The sequence below is a fragment of the Pituophis catenifer genome, unplaced genomic scaffold (assembly GCF_029215685.1).
Source record: "Pituophis catenifer annectens isolate HBS135680 unplaced genomic scaffold, rPitCat1.0.hap2 SCAF_1, whole genome shotgun sequence".
Classification (NCBI taxonomy): domain Eukaryota; kingdom Metazoa; phylum Chordata; class Lepidosauria; order Squamata; family Colubridae; genus Pituophis; species Pituophis catenifer.
In genome coordinates this window covers 249,763,032-249,780,450 of record NW_027256881.1, presented here as the reverse complement: position 1 = coordinate 249,780,450, position 17,419 = coordinate 249,763,032, and the positions used below count along the sequence as shown (strand labels likewise).

Below are 17,419 nucleotides of genomic sequence, written 5' to 3'. Positions count from 1 at the left end.
CCTTGCTGACTATGAATGAATGTAATTCACAGTCGTGTAAATAAAAGAGGTTTTGCCGGGACCAATTCCTGCCTTCTGCTTGTTAAGGGAGCCTAGGTCAGAACACCTTCTACAGACTCTTCAGAAAAGGGCTCCTAACAACTCTTCTCTCTTTAAAGGAAAAAAAAGGTGTATCTAAGTAGAGTAAAACCTACTAAGATTTAATTCCACTTTAATGTCACAAGGCAAAAGTATCTCAACATCCACTTCTGCGGAATTGGGTAGCATTGCTATAACACTGCTAATAAAACTAACAAAACTGTTGTGGTATTTTAAAGATTAACAAGGTTGTTTTTGTTTTTGATTCTACAATGGGCCACAGGCCATTGCAGGTAGATTCCTTCTACCTTTAGCAGGCCAAAGACAGTATTTGGCTATTGTCTGTTTGTTTTGGCAAAGATATTTGATTTGTGATGGAAGCAGCAGCTGAAAAATAAGGGAAATCAAAGCAAAAGAAATCCCCATCTAGACACCCCGTACAACAAATGGGTTCAATGACAGAATGTCATGTCCTCCAATACATTTTTGCCTAAATATCTGCCAGAGTCCCTCATTAGAGTGCATGCCTATTTTAACTGAGGCTAGAAAATATTTCCTGAAAGCTACATAAAAGCCTTTATTGTAAGGCTACATTAACAGAATATTGCAAATCTCGAGGTACAAAGGTACAAACTTCCTGCCACTTTTACCTGCTTGACCCTTTAAAGCAGGTTTTTCCCAAGTTTCTTTATCTGTCCGTTAAGCCACTAGGAGTTTCTGCCTCTCTTGTGTAATTGTTTCCTAGGTAATTGTTTTGTGGTGTAATTGTTTCTCTTCCCCTTCATTTTCCAAGTCATCTACATACATTTCATTACATACAAATGCAATTTGCCTTATGTAAACAGACACCATGAATGAGAAAATAAGACTTTGTAGCTCTTATTCTTAGCATCAGCACTGGACAAATCATCGGGCTTCCCTTTACTATTTATTAGGAACAACTGCATTGATGTTTGCTAAATATTGGTTATGCTGCATTACAGGTAGTCCTCAACTTATGATCCATTGCTTAGTGATGGTTCAAAGTTATGACAGACCTCTCCTGGTGTACTCATGAACTGGTTCCTAAGTTAAAACATCTGCCACACACACGCCAGAGTCACATTACACATTGGGGCATTCAACAACTGGTCCATATTCACAGGACCTCATTTTATGATGTTTTTGCCAAAAACTGGCATTTACAAGCAAACAGTGAGTTATCCATTTATGACCTTTTTTTTTGCAAAGCAGTTGTTAAGCGAACAACTGCTTTGCAAAAAAAAAGGTCATAAATGGATAACTCATTTTATGACTGTCACAACTTACAACTGTAATGGGCAGGTACTATTACAGTCATAAGGAGAACATCAACAGAACCACTGTATATCCTTGTTTATCTGAAGGACTGAGAATTCATATGCTAGAAAGTTCTAATGTTTCTTTTAGTGATGGAACTTATTGTAAATGATCAACCCCATGTTTTTTATTATTAGAAGTTTGTTCTAGGGATATACAATCCAATAAAAACTTGTCTAGCAAACAGATGAAAGAACATGCATTGTAGGAACATAACCCTTTACAACAGGGATGGGGAACTATGGCCATTTTATGACCTGTGGACTACAACTCCCAGAATTCCTGAGCCAGCATGGCTCAGAAATTCTGGGAGTTGAAGTCCACAAGTCATAAAGGGGCCATAGTTGCCCACCTCTGCTTTACATGAACAATCCTAATTTAGCTGCATTTAATAATGTTCCATTTTTGTCACACAAAATAATAATTCACCAGCAACTTTCAGAGGGCTATTTGGGTTGCATACATAGATTCAGAAGGGCACATAAAAATGTGGGGTTTCTAGTTCTGTCCCAGGGCACCTGGTAGGCCTTTGCTTTGATCCAACAGGCTCGGAATATAATTAACATCAAAAACAGTGAGGAAAAGATTGTTCTGTCCATCTATCTCATATCAAAAGGCCAACCCCCTCAAAAAATAAATGAAAGTAAAAAAAAAAATCACATGATAAAAATAAAATATATACATGATCAAAAATAATTAAATATTCTGCAATGCATCTTGATGCCCCTTACACAGATTAAACAACTAATCAGATAATTTTACTGTTAATAATATGCAAATAAAGGAGGAGGGTAAAGGAAAGAAATTCTATTTATTTTATTATGCAAAAAAAATTAACGAATGCAAACAATAGATACACAGCACAGAATTAACAATAGTGTAAATCACTATTGGTGTACACCTTAAATGAACTCAAGTTTAGGAGGAAAAATAAAAAGGAAGAACAAAATAAGAGGAGCAAAAGAGACACAAAATGCAGCTGTGAAGGAAAATTCAATTCATAATCTTTCCCTGTAGCCAAGGATTTACAGATAGAACAAGCAAATGCCTAATCAAGAGCTTGAGATAAAAAGTTTAATAGCCTGAATACAAGCAAGCCTAATAGCAGAACATAATTTTTTTTAAAAAAAAAAATCCTTCTGCAAAAGGATGTCAGCAAAAACATGAAGAGGTAAAATAGTTTATAGCATGCTCAACATTATGAAATGATTTCTGAGTGCTGATGATGATTAAAAACAAAACAAAGACAGCTGGAAGGACACCTCATGAATACTGTACTTTTTTTCTTTCAAGCAATCTTCTTCATCAGATTGAACATCTTTCTGCGCTATTGAATTTTTATGGTGCAATCTGAGGGAAAGCATAATAGCAGACTTTTTTGTTACCCCATTTAATCTCATTGAGTTAGAAGGAGCTAATTAGTTCATTCCCTTGCTTAATGCAGGATTTACTAGAGGTAGATGTAGAGGTGTCAAACTTGTGACAACACGTCGTCATGTGACGTGTCACAACTTTTCCCTCCTTCACTAAAATGGGTGGGTGTGGCCAGCATGTGACGCATCTGGCCCGTGGGCCACGAGTTTGACACTCCTGTACTAGAGCATCTCTGATACATGACCATATAGGCCTCTGTGTTAACCAGGTCGATAACAATAGTAATACTGCTTAGACTTATATATCATTTTATATTGCTTTATAGTCCTCTCTAAATGATTTACAGTCAGCCTATTGCCCCAAACAATCTGGGTCCTCATTTTACCAATCTCAGAAGGATGGAAGGCTGAGTCAATCTTGAGCCCATCAGGATTGAACTCCTGGTAGTGAGCATTGACTTAGCCTGCAATACTGCATTCTACCAAATATATTTGTGTACATACATTACGATTTATGTTGACTAGGGTATGTACTGTATAAAAGGAGTAGTCACCGCAATAATTTCTGGTAACATGCCTACAGGTAAAGTAACAGAGATCACAAATAGCTAAACAGATCTTGCTAATCCGTCTTAATTGGCTTTCCAAATAAATTGGTTGTAAACAGATGGAACAGATTAGGCTTACAGAGTATCAGACTATTAACATAAAATCCTGGATTGGTAGAGTACTGCTATCACTGATTCAGTTGATGTGGCACAGAACTCCAAAAATTCTGCATTTTATACATATGACAAACTCCAGTCGAGGAAAATAAAACTTTTTTTTTATTAACTAGCTTATTTGTGAAGGCTGCTATTATATTTATGCCCCTTCTACGACCTAATATATACATATAAAGGCTATGATTCAATTCCAAAAAAACGCGTTAGAAGGCACAGGAGAGCAAATGTAGCAACTCTTTAAAGCAGCCATATTTTCCCCTATCTCTCACAGGGTATCCATCAAATCCTGAGAAAAGACATGAAAGTTTCAAAGAGGTATAGGCAGGTATTTATGTTCACAGACCTGCATATGACTGAAACTGAATCAAAAGGGCTGCACAATTCTAATAACTATATTCAGGAGTTTGATTTGTAAAATATAGGAGATGGGCATTGAATCCAGGAATGCCCAAAGAATAAAGGAAAAATAATGCTGCCACTTAGATATTGAACTAATTCAAAGGCCTTTCAAAATAACATCTGGATTCGTGACCCAGCAAAACACCCAGTCAATGGCCAGTAAAATGTAGAGTAGTAACAAGGAACCATGAGTTTGGCAACATATTCTACTATATACTTGATTGCTTATGTGTGTATATGCATGTGTGTAAGAGATATAAAAAAAAATAAATGAAAAAGTGAGACAAGGAAGAAGAAAGATATCTAAAGAAGCAACTTCCAATCTTCTTTGCAGCAGATAACAGAACATATACAACAGAATAATAGAATTGGAAGGGACCTTGGAAGTCTTCTAATCCAACCCCCTGCCCAAAGCAAGAGACCTTATCCCATTTCAGACATGTGGCTGTTCAATATCTTCTTAAAAACCTCCCCAGTGATTGAGCACCCACAACCTCTGAAGGCAAAAGCCATTACTAGCATAATGATTCACCATTTCCAGCCTCTGAAATTATATATTTTGGATCCCGTCTTCCTGTAAACAACGCTTTTTAATCAGTAAATCCCCAAAACCCACAAACTTTTGTCCATTTGCAGCAAAAAGTCCATAAAGGGTTTCCATTCTTTTATTTAAAAAATATTGTTGTACCTTCTTTAATTAGACAAGTCAATTTAGCCATTTCAGTCAGTTCTACACTCCTCACATTCCACTCCCATCATTGTGGGTATCTCTTCTAATAAATTTACAGGAACCTACAGCCTACTGGTCCCTATATTTGTTTAAAACTTTTATAGTCCAAGCTTTTAATGTGCTTTTTGCTGCAAGTTAATTTCTGGGGAAAAAATTCTGGTTTTTTTTTCCTGTTAAACACAGATGGTCCAGTTAAACTGCTATTCCAGAGAATTCTTTAGTTTTTAAATAGCTACCATCCGAAGTGCTTAAGAAAGTGGGACTTGGTATCCATTAAAGGCTCCATTGAGGCTGCAAGTCAGATCTTCCTTGGCTCCAGGCACTTCACTCATGAGGTGCCTGTAGAATCCTTTTGGGTGCTACAGGTTTCCTCATAAGGAACTGCTATCCAGAGCACCCATGGGCAATCTTTTTAGCTTTTCATTGTCTGGAGAAATTGTGTAGGAACGGCCTCACTGGCAGGCATAATTCCATCCTCAGCATCCCTACTCTTTCAGAGAAGCATCAATCCACAATTTTTCTCACCTGGAAGTCTCTATATCTGATTGCATTTGCATTGATGAAACAGTATAGTCCAATTATAAATCTCTGATATTGAGACTAATGCTCCAGTATATATACTTGGATAAAAACTGGACGGGTAGTCTTTCACTTAATTATCATAATTGGGACCGGTAACTCTGTTGCTAACCAACACAGTCTTTAAGCAAGCCATCAGATGATTGTGACTTATAATTTTATTGTTGGCTTCTTCATTGACCTTGCTTGTTGGAAGCTGGCTATGAGGTGTACAATTGGAGATCCCATAACCGCAGGATGCTGTAAACATTGCAAGTGCAGGGACTGGTTGTAAAATTATTTTTTCAACACCATCATAATTTTTAAGAATCATTAAACATGGCAGTCATTAAGCAAGGACTACCTGAGGTAACCATGTGCTTGATATCAATAAATATAGGAAAGAGACTGGCAGAACCAGGGGGAGGAGTTAAACTAGGCATCAGTTTAGAATGATTTTGTAACCACAAGCGAACTAAGTCCAATCCACCCTTGTCTGCCATTAATACTTATCTAGTTCTGTCCAGGTGCTAACTCTTAGTATCAGGAGACTCCTGTGTATAGGCTGTAGTAATAAATCAGTTCATTAGAAGCTTTACATGTAAATCTGGTTTTTCATGCTTGACAATAAATAAAGCACATTCTGTTTCATTTCATCACACCAAAATGTTTTCATACTTTGCTCCCCTCAAACAAAAGCAATTTTTAAAAAAAAAAAAAAAACTTCCTCTTTCTTTTAAATACGAACCCGGCAAAATGACTATGTCAGTATATAACATGGATAATCTTGCCATGGCTAGTATGACTGAATTGCTTTGACATTAACTGCATTTTATTAACCAAAGACAAACCTCCAGGTGAATTTAAAATTGTGCAGAGGGTGTTATGTCTAAGCTTGTTAAAGAGCAAAATGCTAAGGAGTGTCCGGCTCCACATCCAATTAAAAGCAGCTCTGAAGAACTAAGAGATTCCACAGGCTGAGGAAGACAAACATTTTCTTCTGTTTCGTTGCCACACATGCCATGCTCGTTCCATCCCCAGGAAAAACACTGGTTACCTAAGTAAAATGAAAAGAAAAAAATCATCAGCATATTAAAGCAGCCAGTGAAAAATCGTAACAGCCAAATTCCTAGTGAATCATACTTGGCAAAGCTCACTAACCTTGTCGTCCTAAAAAAAAATGAAGACAAAGAAGGTATACAGATAGTCCTTGACTTACAACCGTTCATTTAGTGACCATTCGAGGTTATATCAGCACTGAAAAAAGTAACTTGTGACTGTTTTTCACACTTATGACCACTGCAACATCCCCATGATCACACGATCAAAATTCAAATGCTTGGCAACTGATTCATATTTATGACAGTGGCACTGTCCTGGGATCACGTGTATCAGCTTTTGTGCCCTTCTAACCAGTAACGTCAATGAGAAAGCCATATTCATTTAACAACTGTGTTAACAACAACTGTCGTGATTCACTCAACAACTGTCACAAGAAAGATCATAAAATGGGGCAAAACTCACTTAACCACTGTCTCGCTTAGCCACAAAAATTTTGGGCTCAATTGTGGTCATAAATTGAGGACTACCTATGATAATTTACAGGTCTTCACAGGGATTAAAAATTACGATGCAGGGACTGCAATTGAAATGATTATTACATTGTGGATCATTCGTAATTGTTCAGTTAAAAAGAGAATAATGTGTAGTGGGAACTTTTTAATTGCAATCCAATTTTGCTCATATAACATTTCACAATTTTCCATGATATCTTCACTATCCTTTGTCTGATCAAGAACCAAGATTGATTCATAGTGGTATTTAGAGATAGAAATTCCGTATGAAATTCTCATACACTTAAAATAATCTGATGCCAAAGGGAACTCTTGGTCTGAAAAGAAGCAATTTGCTTGTGGGAGAATTATTTCAGCTACTCTAATGCTCTTTTTGGCACTTATCATCGAAGAAAAATACTTACAAATGAAATGATTATTTTTTTAAAAAAACTTTCATTAAAGTATCTACATGACATTTAGTATTAAATAGATTTCTCCAGAGAAGAAAATTCAGCTGAACAATAAAAACCAAACAAATTTCTAACAGCATCTTGGGGAGTACTTCAACCACCAGGGAGGCAATATCTTTTCTAATTGCAAGAAGCAGCTTTGTTTACATCAGCTGTCTTTGTGAAAAAGGAGATCTTCATAGCAGCATTTCTTAACCATATCAACTTTAAGATATGTGGACTTCACTTTCCAAAATTCCCCAGGCAACATGTAGGCTAAGGAATTCTGGGAGTTGGAGTCCACACATCTTAAAGTTGAGAAACTTTGTTTTGTAGAGTTTATGAGAAGCTCCATTCTGAAAGAGCAGACTACAATTTCCCAGTATTTTATAAAAGTTTTGTTGAATTTTGACAGCGAAAATCTCAAGTCACATGTGGCAATAAAAAAAAAATCTCTAATGAGGCTTTGGGACATATACTTTTGGCCAAGCACATTCATTGTCAGTCTTGCCAAAAACGTCAATATATAAAATCTAAGGAAAAAAAAATATAAGACACTTGTGGAAAGAATCCCCTTGATTCCTATTTTATTTTCTAGAATTGTTATGGCTCTAGCTGTTTTTTTCCATAGTCAGTAGAAGAAATCAATATATGCTTGTGATTTCAGACTCTAGTACTAAATGCCCAGAGGCAAATTCCTTGTGCACAGTCACAACAAAAAAGATATTGCTGATGAATTGCTCAAGTGTACAATAGTGAGGAAGTCCCTGGTGAAATTCTCATGGATCAAACCCCAATCCATCCAGTTGGTTAAAGCATTTGTACATCCACTTGGATTCGGGTCTTTAAAACTGAATGGGACGAAACCAAAAGCATTCTTGTTGTGAAGGATGGACCAGTGAAATTCCAGATCCAAAGACCTAGCTGACTATATTGTCACACAAAGGAGGAAATGACATAACCTCAGTGACATGGCATAGGAGGATTTTAAACCTGTGCAAGACCCCAAGGAATGTCATTATATTAAAGCCACAATGAAATCTCTACAAGTGTTGCTTTTGTTGATATTCAGGAATGTAAACTGCGAACTACAGTAAGTGGTAAGAGCTATTTACCCTAATCCAGAGAATGGGATCTTTTAACTACATGAAGTGAGTAATGGAAGTTTTATTGTTAGGGTGTAGGGTGTAGGGTATGAATTCAATACAATGACATACAACCAACTAATAGTTTGATTAGAAAAAATATGAAAGTTCTTAATAAAAGACTTACACATTGTTATTTGATCTTTCAACCAAGCACCAAGCTACTCCCTTTCCAGTCTTCATATGAAACTGACCCAGAGACAGCTATCTGTACACTGTGTATCACTGACACCTGTGAATGTCCCCGCCCTTTTCATAAAAGAGGAGGGTCCAATGTGCCACCATAGCTTCTTCACCCATTCTTACCCAAACAGAATAGTTTGTTTAAACTTTGCTGATACAGAGATTACAGTAGGAGTTAGTTTTGTCTCTCAAGCTCTCATAGGGGGTAGAGTATACCAGTAAAAGATGCCATGCTGACATTAGAGGTGGGATGAAACCCAACTAGGGAAGAGAAGAAAGCTGGAAATGGAAATAATGGCTGGTGGCCCAAAAGAGCCTTGATAGTACAGTGGTCTACGCACCCTGTTATTAACACAGCTGCCTGCAATTACTGCAGGGTTCGAATCTCTCCAAGGCTCAAGGTTGACTCAGCCTTCCATCCTTTCTAAGGTAGGTGAAATGAGGACCCAGTTTGTGGGGGCAATGAGCTGACTTTGTATAAATATACAAAATTATGAAGGCTATTGCTTAACGCATTGTAAGCCGCCCTGAGTCTCCAGAGAAGGGCGGCATATAAATCAAATTAAAAAAAAAAAAAAAAGCTGAAATGGTTGGGTTGCTGGTTTTAATAAAACCCAATAAGGCATGGTAAATCTGGACTGGACTAGTTCTTAGGCAGCTAAAAAGAATGCTGAAAAGAATTGTTTGGACGTGATCCGAAGAAGCATGCTGAAGAGGAAGAGATGCTATGCAGAAGGTTTTTGGTGGATTTGAAGATGACAGAAGAGAAGATGATCAAGGGTTTACCTATCATGGGGAAAATAAGCCACGAGATAACAAGTTGCTAATCTGATTGGTGGAGGATGCTACCAATATAACTTTAAACCCTTTCCTAACTCTAGTTTGAAATACTTTAGTATTTACTACTATATAGAAGGATGTATATGTGCAAGGTGCATACATATCTTAAGTTCATAATATAACCTATATGATTTGTGTTTAAAATGGCTCTGAGCTGGAGTTCAGAGGGGAAAATACTCATTTAATACAATTGCAAGAGACTGTCAGTTGGGAGGATAGAATTGTTCACAAAGAATGCAAAACGATTAGTGAAACTGTGTGACTGTTAAATAAAGTTTGGCTGAAATTGCTTTCTACCATCTTTTAAGTGAATAATAAAGGGGAAAAACACTGGAAAACGGTGCCTCTTTCAATCAGGTCCCTTCAACCCATGTGCCAATCCCATGGCACATTGCCTGTAGAAAGAGCACTCACACAAATGAGACCCAGTTTTAATTAAACCACTTTGTCTGGTGTTATTAAACTTTTTGTCCAATTTTCTATCGTGATAAGTTATGTAATTGTGATTGATGAATGCTGTTAGCTGATGAAACTGATCAGTTGATTGATTGATTATTTTATTTTATATTTTATTAGACTATTTATTTGTTAGACTAAAATGCCACTTCCTTACACTTTATCCTTGGCCCTCAACAATTAACTTCAATGCATTCAGGAAAGAGGCTCTTCATTCCTTCATTCCTTAGGAACACCTGTTTTTTTCCTTTGAGACAACCATGACCTGGATGACTGAGAATCTCCACAGAGATTCTGGAAATGGCCATTTGAATAAGCTACAGTTAGTCCCCAATTTATGGCCAGAATTGGGACCAGAAGTTCCAACGTTAAATAAAGCAGCTATTAAATGAAATATGCCCAATTTTACAACTTCTTTTTTGCCATGGTTGTTAAGCAAATCATTGCTGTTAAGTCAACCATGCTCTCTTTTAGCAATTCTGGTTTCCTCCATTGATTTTGCTTGTCAGAAGCTGGCTGGGAAAAGTCACAAATGGCAATTACATGACCTTAGGAGGTTGCAACCATTATAAATACATGCCAGTTGCCAACCACCCAAATTATGATTATGTAACCACGGGGATGCTGTGGAGGTCGTAAGTGCGAGGACCTATAGCAAATCTCTTTTTTCAGTGCCCTTGAAACTGAGAATAATCACTAAATGAATGGTTGTAAATCAAGAACTACATGTAAAAGCAGAATGAACCATTTGTAGATCTCCAGTTTGTGGTGTCCCTGTATTCCTCTTGTAGCAGATTCCCTCTGCGTATCCAGTCCACAATGGTATGCTTGCAATTATTTCTCAATATTTTTAGTATGCAGTCTAAATCTTTTTTCTTTGCCTGGGCATTTCAAATGGGAAAACAATCATGCTTTATTTGTATGTTTTAAAGTTAACCCAAAGGAAATTTGGAATGGGATTCTATTACTTATTTATAATTTATTTATAAATTTTATTTGCCATCCATCTCACATCCAATGACTCTTCTATAAGTTTTCATAAGAGAAATTGATAACAAATATCCCAAAGGATAAAGATAAGCAAGAATCCACGATAGAACGTTCTTCAGACAGCAGATATCTTGTCTGACAGAGAAACCCTTTGAAGTGAGCTAGTCCCACATTACAGTCACTTTATGGTTGATCTGGAAGCCCCTGGTAACCATTTTGTGAGAGTGCCCACAAAACACGTTCAAAATACCTAAATATGCTCTCCAGCCTCTGCGACAAGATGAAGAGGTTTCGGAATAATATTGTAAATCATAAATAAAAAATATCGTCCATCAAGTTATTGATGGATGCTCATTTCTTTGAAGCAAAATACAATCTATTACCCATCCGTGAAAATGAATATTGGGGAAATCTCCTCTAACTATGGTGTTGCTTAATATCGCAAATGGTGAAAAGTCTGTTAAATGAGATATAAGACGTTAATGTTTTATGGGATGCTAAGTTTCAAAGTGTCCTCCTGAGCGCATTTATTATTCAGCTGTTATTTGGCAAATAAGAACAAACACACAAAAGCTGCCTTCAGTTGCAAAAGGGACCATTTGTGATGTAACTTAATGTACTCTGTGCTTGAGTGCTCTGCAACACTTTCTCTTTTTTCGTGTGTGTCTCTCCTTCTCATATCAGGTGATTCAGCAGTTTATTTCGTTTCACCTGTACATCTGAAACCACAAGTGGAAATATCAACATAGAATGATAAAAGTTATTCTTACGTTGTAACAGGGATAGTTTTGCGTGTCAGAAATTCAGTGAGAAAACATGTTCTCTTTTTCTAAGTTTATTCTGCTGATTTGAACAAGCAGGATATGGAATGGAATGGAATGGAATGGAATGGAATGGAATGGAATAATGGAATGGAATGGAATGGAATGGAGTGGAGTGGAGTGGAGTGGAATGGAATGGAATGGAATGGAATGGAATGGAATGGAATGGAATGGAATGGAATAGAATAGAATAGAATAGAATAGAATAGAATAGAATAGAATAGAATAGAATAGAATAGAATAGAATAGAATAGAATAGAATAGAATAGAAGGGACCTTGGAGGTCTTCTAGTCCAGCTCCCTGCTCAAGCAGGAGAACCTAACTATTTTAGATAAGTGACTGTCTAGACCAGTGTTGGTGAAACTTTTCGGCACCAAGTGCAGCCTCCCAGAGGTCTTCCGGTTTCTGGCGCGCAAGCCAGCGCGCAGGTGTGCGCCAGAAACTGGACAATCATCTTCCCGGCACGCACATGCACGCCAGGCAGCTGCTCTTCCAGTTTCCAGCACTCCCGCGTGCGTAAAGACCAGCTGGCCAGTGCGCATGCATGCCAGAACCCAGAAAAGCAATGGGTGACGGCTCGCATGCCCGGAGAGATGGTTCTGTGTGCCACTTCCACAGGTTCGCCATCACGCATCTAGACTCTTCTTTAAAACATCCAGCGTTGGAGCGCCCACGATTTCTGGAGGCAAGCTGTTCCACTGGTTAATTGAACTCACTATTAGGAAGATTCTCCTTAGTTCTAGATTGCTTTTCTCCTTGATTAGTTTCCAACCATTGTTTCTTGTCCTGCCCTCAGGTGCTTTGGAGAATACTTTGACCACCTCTTTTTTGTGGCAGCCCTGCAAATACTGGAATAATGCTACCATGTCACTCCTAGTCCTTCTTTTCTCTAGATGTAGGACATGGATGTCCAATCTTTCGGCTTGCCTGGGCTGCAATGAGTGAAGAGGAATTGTCCTCGGCTGCACATAAAATATAGTTGATGTATATAAATAACAAGCCTTTTATTTTTTATATATAAATTCTGTGGGGCTGCATTACAAACTCTCCAGGACTGCATGTGGTCTATGGGCCACAGGTTGGACATGCCTGCATTAGGATCTCAAAATTCGGCTGCTTAAATAATTGTTAAACCAAGTAGACAAAGGTCTCCCTAGTTGTAAACTGGGACAATAATATAACTCTACCCTTAGACAGACTGAGTTCGTAAAAGTTTCTCAATTTTAATGCAAGTAGTTATAGCTGCATCCTCTTCTTGCTTGCCTAAATTGGCTTATATTTTTTTCTCAGGGTTTAAAAAAACGTATTTAAGCATAGCATAAATATCTATCAGTTTTACATTACCACCAGCACCCTGATTTAGTAGGAATATGGGCAATTTAAAGAACTGTTAAAAAAAAAAACTTTTCCAGCTAAAAATCAAGGAAAATGATAAATCCACACAATTCAGATTTCCCTGTCACATAATATGATAATGAAACAATAACCAAGATTGAAAGAAGGAGAAATGGGAATGAGTTGCATGATCAGCATTCCTTGCAGAGCTGCACTTTGGCTAAGTCAAAGATCAGAATAATTTTGAACAGAGCAGAAGATCAAAGGGCTAAAATTACAGGGGGTTTTTTGTCTCTTGAAATAATTGTGTCTGTGAATGTAAATGCATGCAAGGTGCAAGAAATTTGCTCTGCCAGTATATCCTTTAACTGAGGTTCTGAATATAACGTTAATGACAGTTTTTAATACAGAACAATTCACTGAAGATAACAATGGACAGCAGGCATTGATTCTGTCAGCTTGTTGGAAACCCACAGCTATTCTCATGCTTTTTAAGAGCACATCACATCTGAAATAGCAAATTATTTCCTTTTACAATATATATATATTGTAAGTCTAAAAAATAAACAGCCTTTTTGTCTAAAAAAATTAGTTTTCCAGGAGAAAAGACATTTCTCCCTCTCTTCTCTTTCTTAAGTGCCAGTGCAGCCCATTTTCATGTGCAACGACTTAGAAATGGAAAGATGCTCAATTGTTAACATAATTCTGCTGAATCTAATACCCCTGCAGCATACTTGCTATTTTGAAAGGACAGAGATGCTGGGTTGCTATAGAAACAAGGAGGCAAGTCTTTAGATTGCTCATCCCTGAAGAGCTACCCTGTCAATATATTTAAAGACTGAAAATAAAAATGTAAGCAGCAACAACATGTAAAAGAAATTTTGAACAATTGTTTAATACTAGCCCCTCAGTTTAGACACGGTCATGCTCTTTCTTATGGGCTACCCAAAACAATGTCTTTCAATAATCTATGGTATGAAAACAAAAATCATCAACCTGCAGTAATATCCAGTTACTTAGACACATGCTCACAACGTAAGGTGTTAGTTCTTACATACAAACATACCCACAAGCTCTTTCTTTTTAGGTTAACGGACGTTATGCTTGGTGCAAAGTAAGACACAATAAGCCAAAAAGTTAAATAAATGAAAAGAAACACAGCAAAAACTAATTTATATCATTTCCTATGCTCCTGTATACTTTACTATATTTGCAAACCATCCTCCTCCTGCATTCATACAATACTATGGATACTGCCTTTTGTGTCTTTAAAGTTCTCACACTTTTTTCTTTTAGAACATTATCAGTTTAATTCAACCACAACTGTATCGGTCTTCCTTTTCCTTTTGAGCCATTTATTCCTTTTCATGTATTTGTTTTGCAGGTTGTTCCCCATCTGTTATGTTTAGATAATTGAACAACTCAAATACTTCTTTCATATTAGTTGTCTACTTTTGTATTCAGTTCACATGTATTCAGCATTCATTCATTCTTGGCCCAGTCTCATTTTGGTTTCTCACACTTTTTAAAGTACCCCATCCCACTGTATTCAATTTATTATGTTCACCTTTATATACCCAATTATCATTTTTACAAACAAAGCAGGCAGATACATGCATTTTTGCATCTTTTGACTAAACATTCAGTCCTCACACTAGACCAAATACTACCTTCTGTATCTCAATTTTTTCCATTCACATTCCCATATTTAATTCACATTCTACCCATTTCCTCTATTTTTTTTTTATTTAGAACTTGCAATCATTCACTCTTGTTAAGCACAACTATCTTGGGTCTCAAAACATTAATTCTCAGTTCCACATTTACCGAAAATCATTTGGGTTTTCAGCCAACATCTGCACGCACAAGTGCATGTACTTCTGCATCATCAACCAAGATACGTCTAATGAATTCCATATATATTTATCCAAAAATTCATTAAGCAACCAAAGTGGCATCACACATCCCTACTACTCAGTACTGAGCCATTCATAAACTATTCCTTTTATTCTCACACATGCATTGTTCTATAATTAATCATGAAAGTGAGATGGGTGACTTTGATTCAGCCAATCTCTCTCAGCCCAACCCACCATATACCTACATACTGTCAGACTATACCGGTCCGTGTCTGAGCGTTGTACTGTTGAAGCACCAGAACGAAACACCGGCTTGGAGAATCAACTGTTTATTCGCACCAACCGGCAACAGCAAACTCTGAGTTCACAAAGATGAAATAAAGTCAGCTCTGAGCGTTCCATCTACGTAGTTGATTTTAAAGAAACCGCACAACCGCGCCCCATGCCCCACCCCCCCTAATTGCACTTTGCAGCTGATTCCGGTTTTCCGGGAGGTTGCAGCAGTCTGTGGATTATCATGCGGTTCCGTTTCTGCGTGCGGTATCCTGGTTTCATAGCCGGACTCTCTTAGTAAGGTAATTTGTCCCGCAGCCTAAACGCTTCTAGCCACCACCATTGTAATACACAAGCCTAACCCGCCACCATTGCTAAACCCAAGTACTATGTGCCTGTTCTCAGTTGACATGGCTTCAACGAATGCCTTGGCTTGCCTCTCCCTCCGGTATGTATGTCGAGCAGAGCAGAAAGCGGGCTCGACACATACATACATACATACATACATACCAGTGGTGGTATTCAGCCGGTTCTATCCGGTTCGGGTGAACCGGTAGCAGCGGCACTGGGAGGCTCCATCCACCCACCCAGATGTCATCACATCCCGTTTTTGATGCTCTGCGCATGCGCGGAAGGTCCTGTGCATAAGCAGAGGTGGTGTGTGCGATCTAAGCAAGCGTGCACATGCTCACATTTGCAAACTGGTAGCAAAGGTAAGTGAATACCACCCCTGACACATACATACGTTATATCAATGGTGGGTTTCCCTCAGTTCGGGCCGGTTCTATAGAACCGGTAGTAAAACCGACGGAAGCAACGCGTGCATGCGAGCTTTACTTGTGCACGTGCATGATCCCGTTGCGAACCAGTAGTAAAGGTAAGTAGAACCCACCCCTGCGTTATATATAACCATGACTTGAAGGAACCCCCCCCCCAAAAAAAAATCCTTCAAACCTCTTTAGACAGAAGAGATGACCACCTCTTTAATAAAATATGGCTCTGGAAGCTGGAGCTCCAATCTTCTTTGTAACCAACAAGGAGCTACTTGGCAGGTAAAAATGTCAGAGACCAAAGTAAAGGGGTGATTCCATAGGAAATTAGCGAACTAATATAAAGTGGAGCCACAAGATTGCCAACACATAGCATTTTAGGCTGCTTCCCCAAATATATCAACATGTCTTACATTGCCTGACATTTCAGGTGAGGCAATGGTGAGCTAAGACATCTCCAGAGGATGGCCAATGGACAGGCAATGAGCTTGGTCCAACCGAACCTCTCTGGACAAAGAGAGGACAAGAGACTGCCTGCTCCTCATGAGGAGACCACAGGAGAGGACAGGACAGCAGTCTGAAGTAGAGAAGATGAGAGAAGCCATTAACCTCTCAACCAAGGAAGAACTTTCAAGGACACTGGATTGTCCACCTACACTTTTTTAAAACACCCTCGCTTTTGAAATCTGTTTAATTTAGTTTGCTTACATTTAATCCCTGAAGATACAGGAATATGATATATGAAGGGGCAGCTAACTAAGATGGGAGTTCATGTTAAATTTTGATAACTCATTTTAATGGTTACAGACCCCCACTGGGACAGCTGTATAGGGGAGATTTGGTAACAGGATAGGTAACTCATAACACTGTTACTGTTACATATCTGTCATACCTCCACTCCACAGAAAAAGCAGATTGTTCACTGGAGAGGAGGGACACAAGGACCCTGTTAAGGTCTTCAATTCTACCCATGTGAACAGTCATCATTTTCTGTAATGGAAATCTGCCAATGGTTAAAACTTTCTGCAGTTATAGCAAGAACTCTCTGAAGGGTGGCAGCTTAATTGCTGCATATTATCTCCCTTTTTTAAAAAAATCATTAATGATATGTGTTATTAGGCTAAATCTTCATTTTATAAAAAGGAAATAGAGTAGCAGTTTAGATGTATTAATACATCTTAGCAGTCTATTATTCTATGCAGGCTACAGAGATTAAAAGACAATTTGCAACATATGAGAACATTCCTGCCTATTATAAGAATAAATGTCATTGGAAAAAGCAAAATATACAATCCCAGAAAGAACTTGCTATAAATAAAAATAAATATGTAAAAACAAAAATAACAGGAAACAAGGCTGACACAGCCACAAGTGAGAGTGGCAACTGAATTAAAATACATTTCCTTACACATCTACAGGATAAATTCAAAGGTATATCTTCTCCATGGCAACATAATTGTCTCAAGAATAAGACACCATTTCTAAAAAAAAGTTAAATAAACTTCAGCTCTTGTGTTGTAATAACATTTTGAAATAGAAA

At 37.8% G+C, this 17,419-nt stretch overlaps 2 protein-coding genes across 2 annotated transcripts in view; one reads left to right on the top strand and one right to left on the bottom strand.

The window, feature by feature from the left end:
- Positions 1–17,419, top strand: part of KCNC1 (potassium voltage-gated channel subfamily C member 1) — a 186,681-nt gene that overhangs the window by 160,064 nt on the left and 9,198 nt on the right. The gene's annotated exons all lie outside the window — the stretch shown is intronic.
- SERGEF (secretion regulating guanine nucleotide exchange factor) overlaps positions 6,065–17,419 on the bottom strand; it is a 75,725-nt gene continuing 64,370 nt past the window's right edge. The window contains exon 11 of the mRNA XM_070957445.1: positions 6,065–6,258. Coding sequence (XP_070813546.1) covers positions 6,065–6,258 — 194 coding nt within the window. The remainder of the gene's footprint in view (positions 6,259–17,419) is intronic.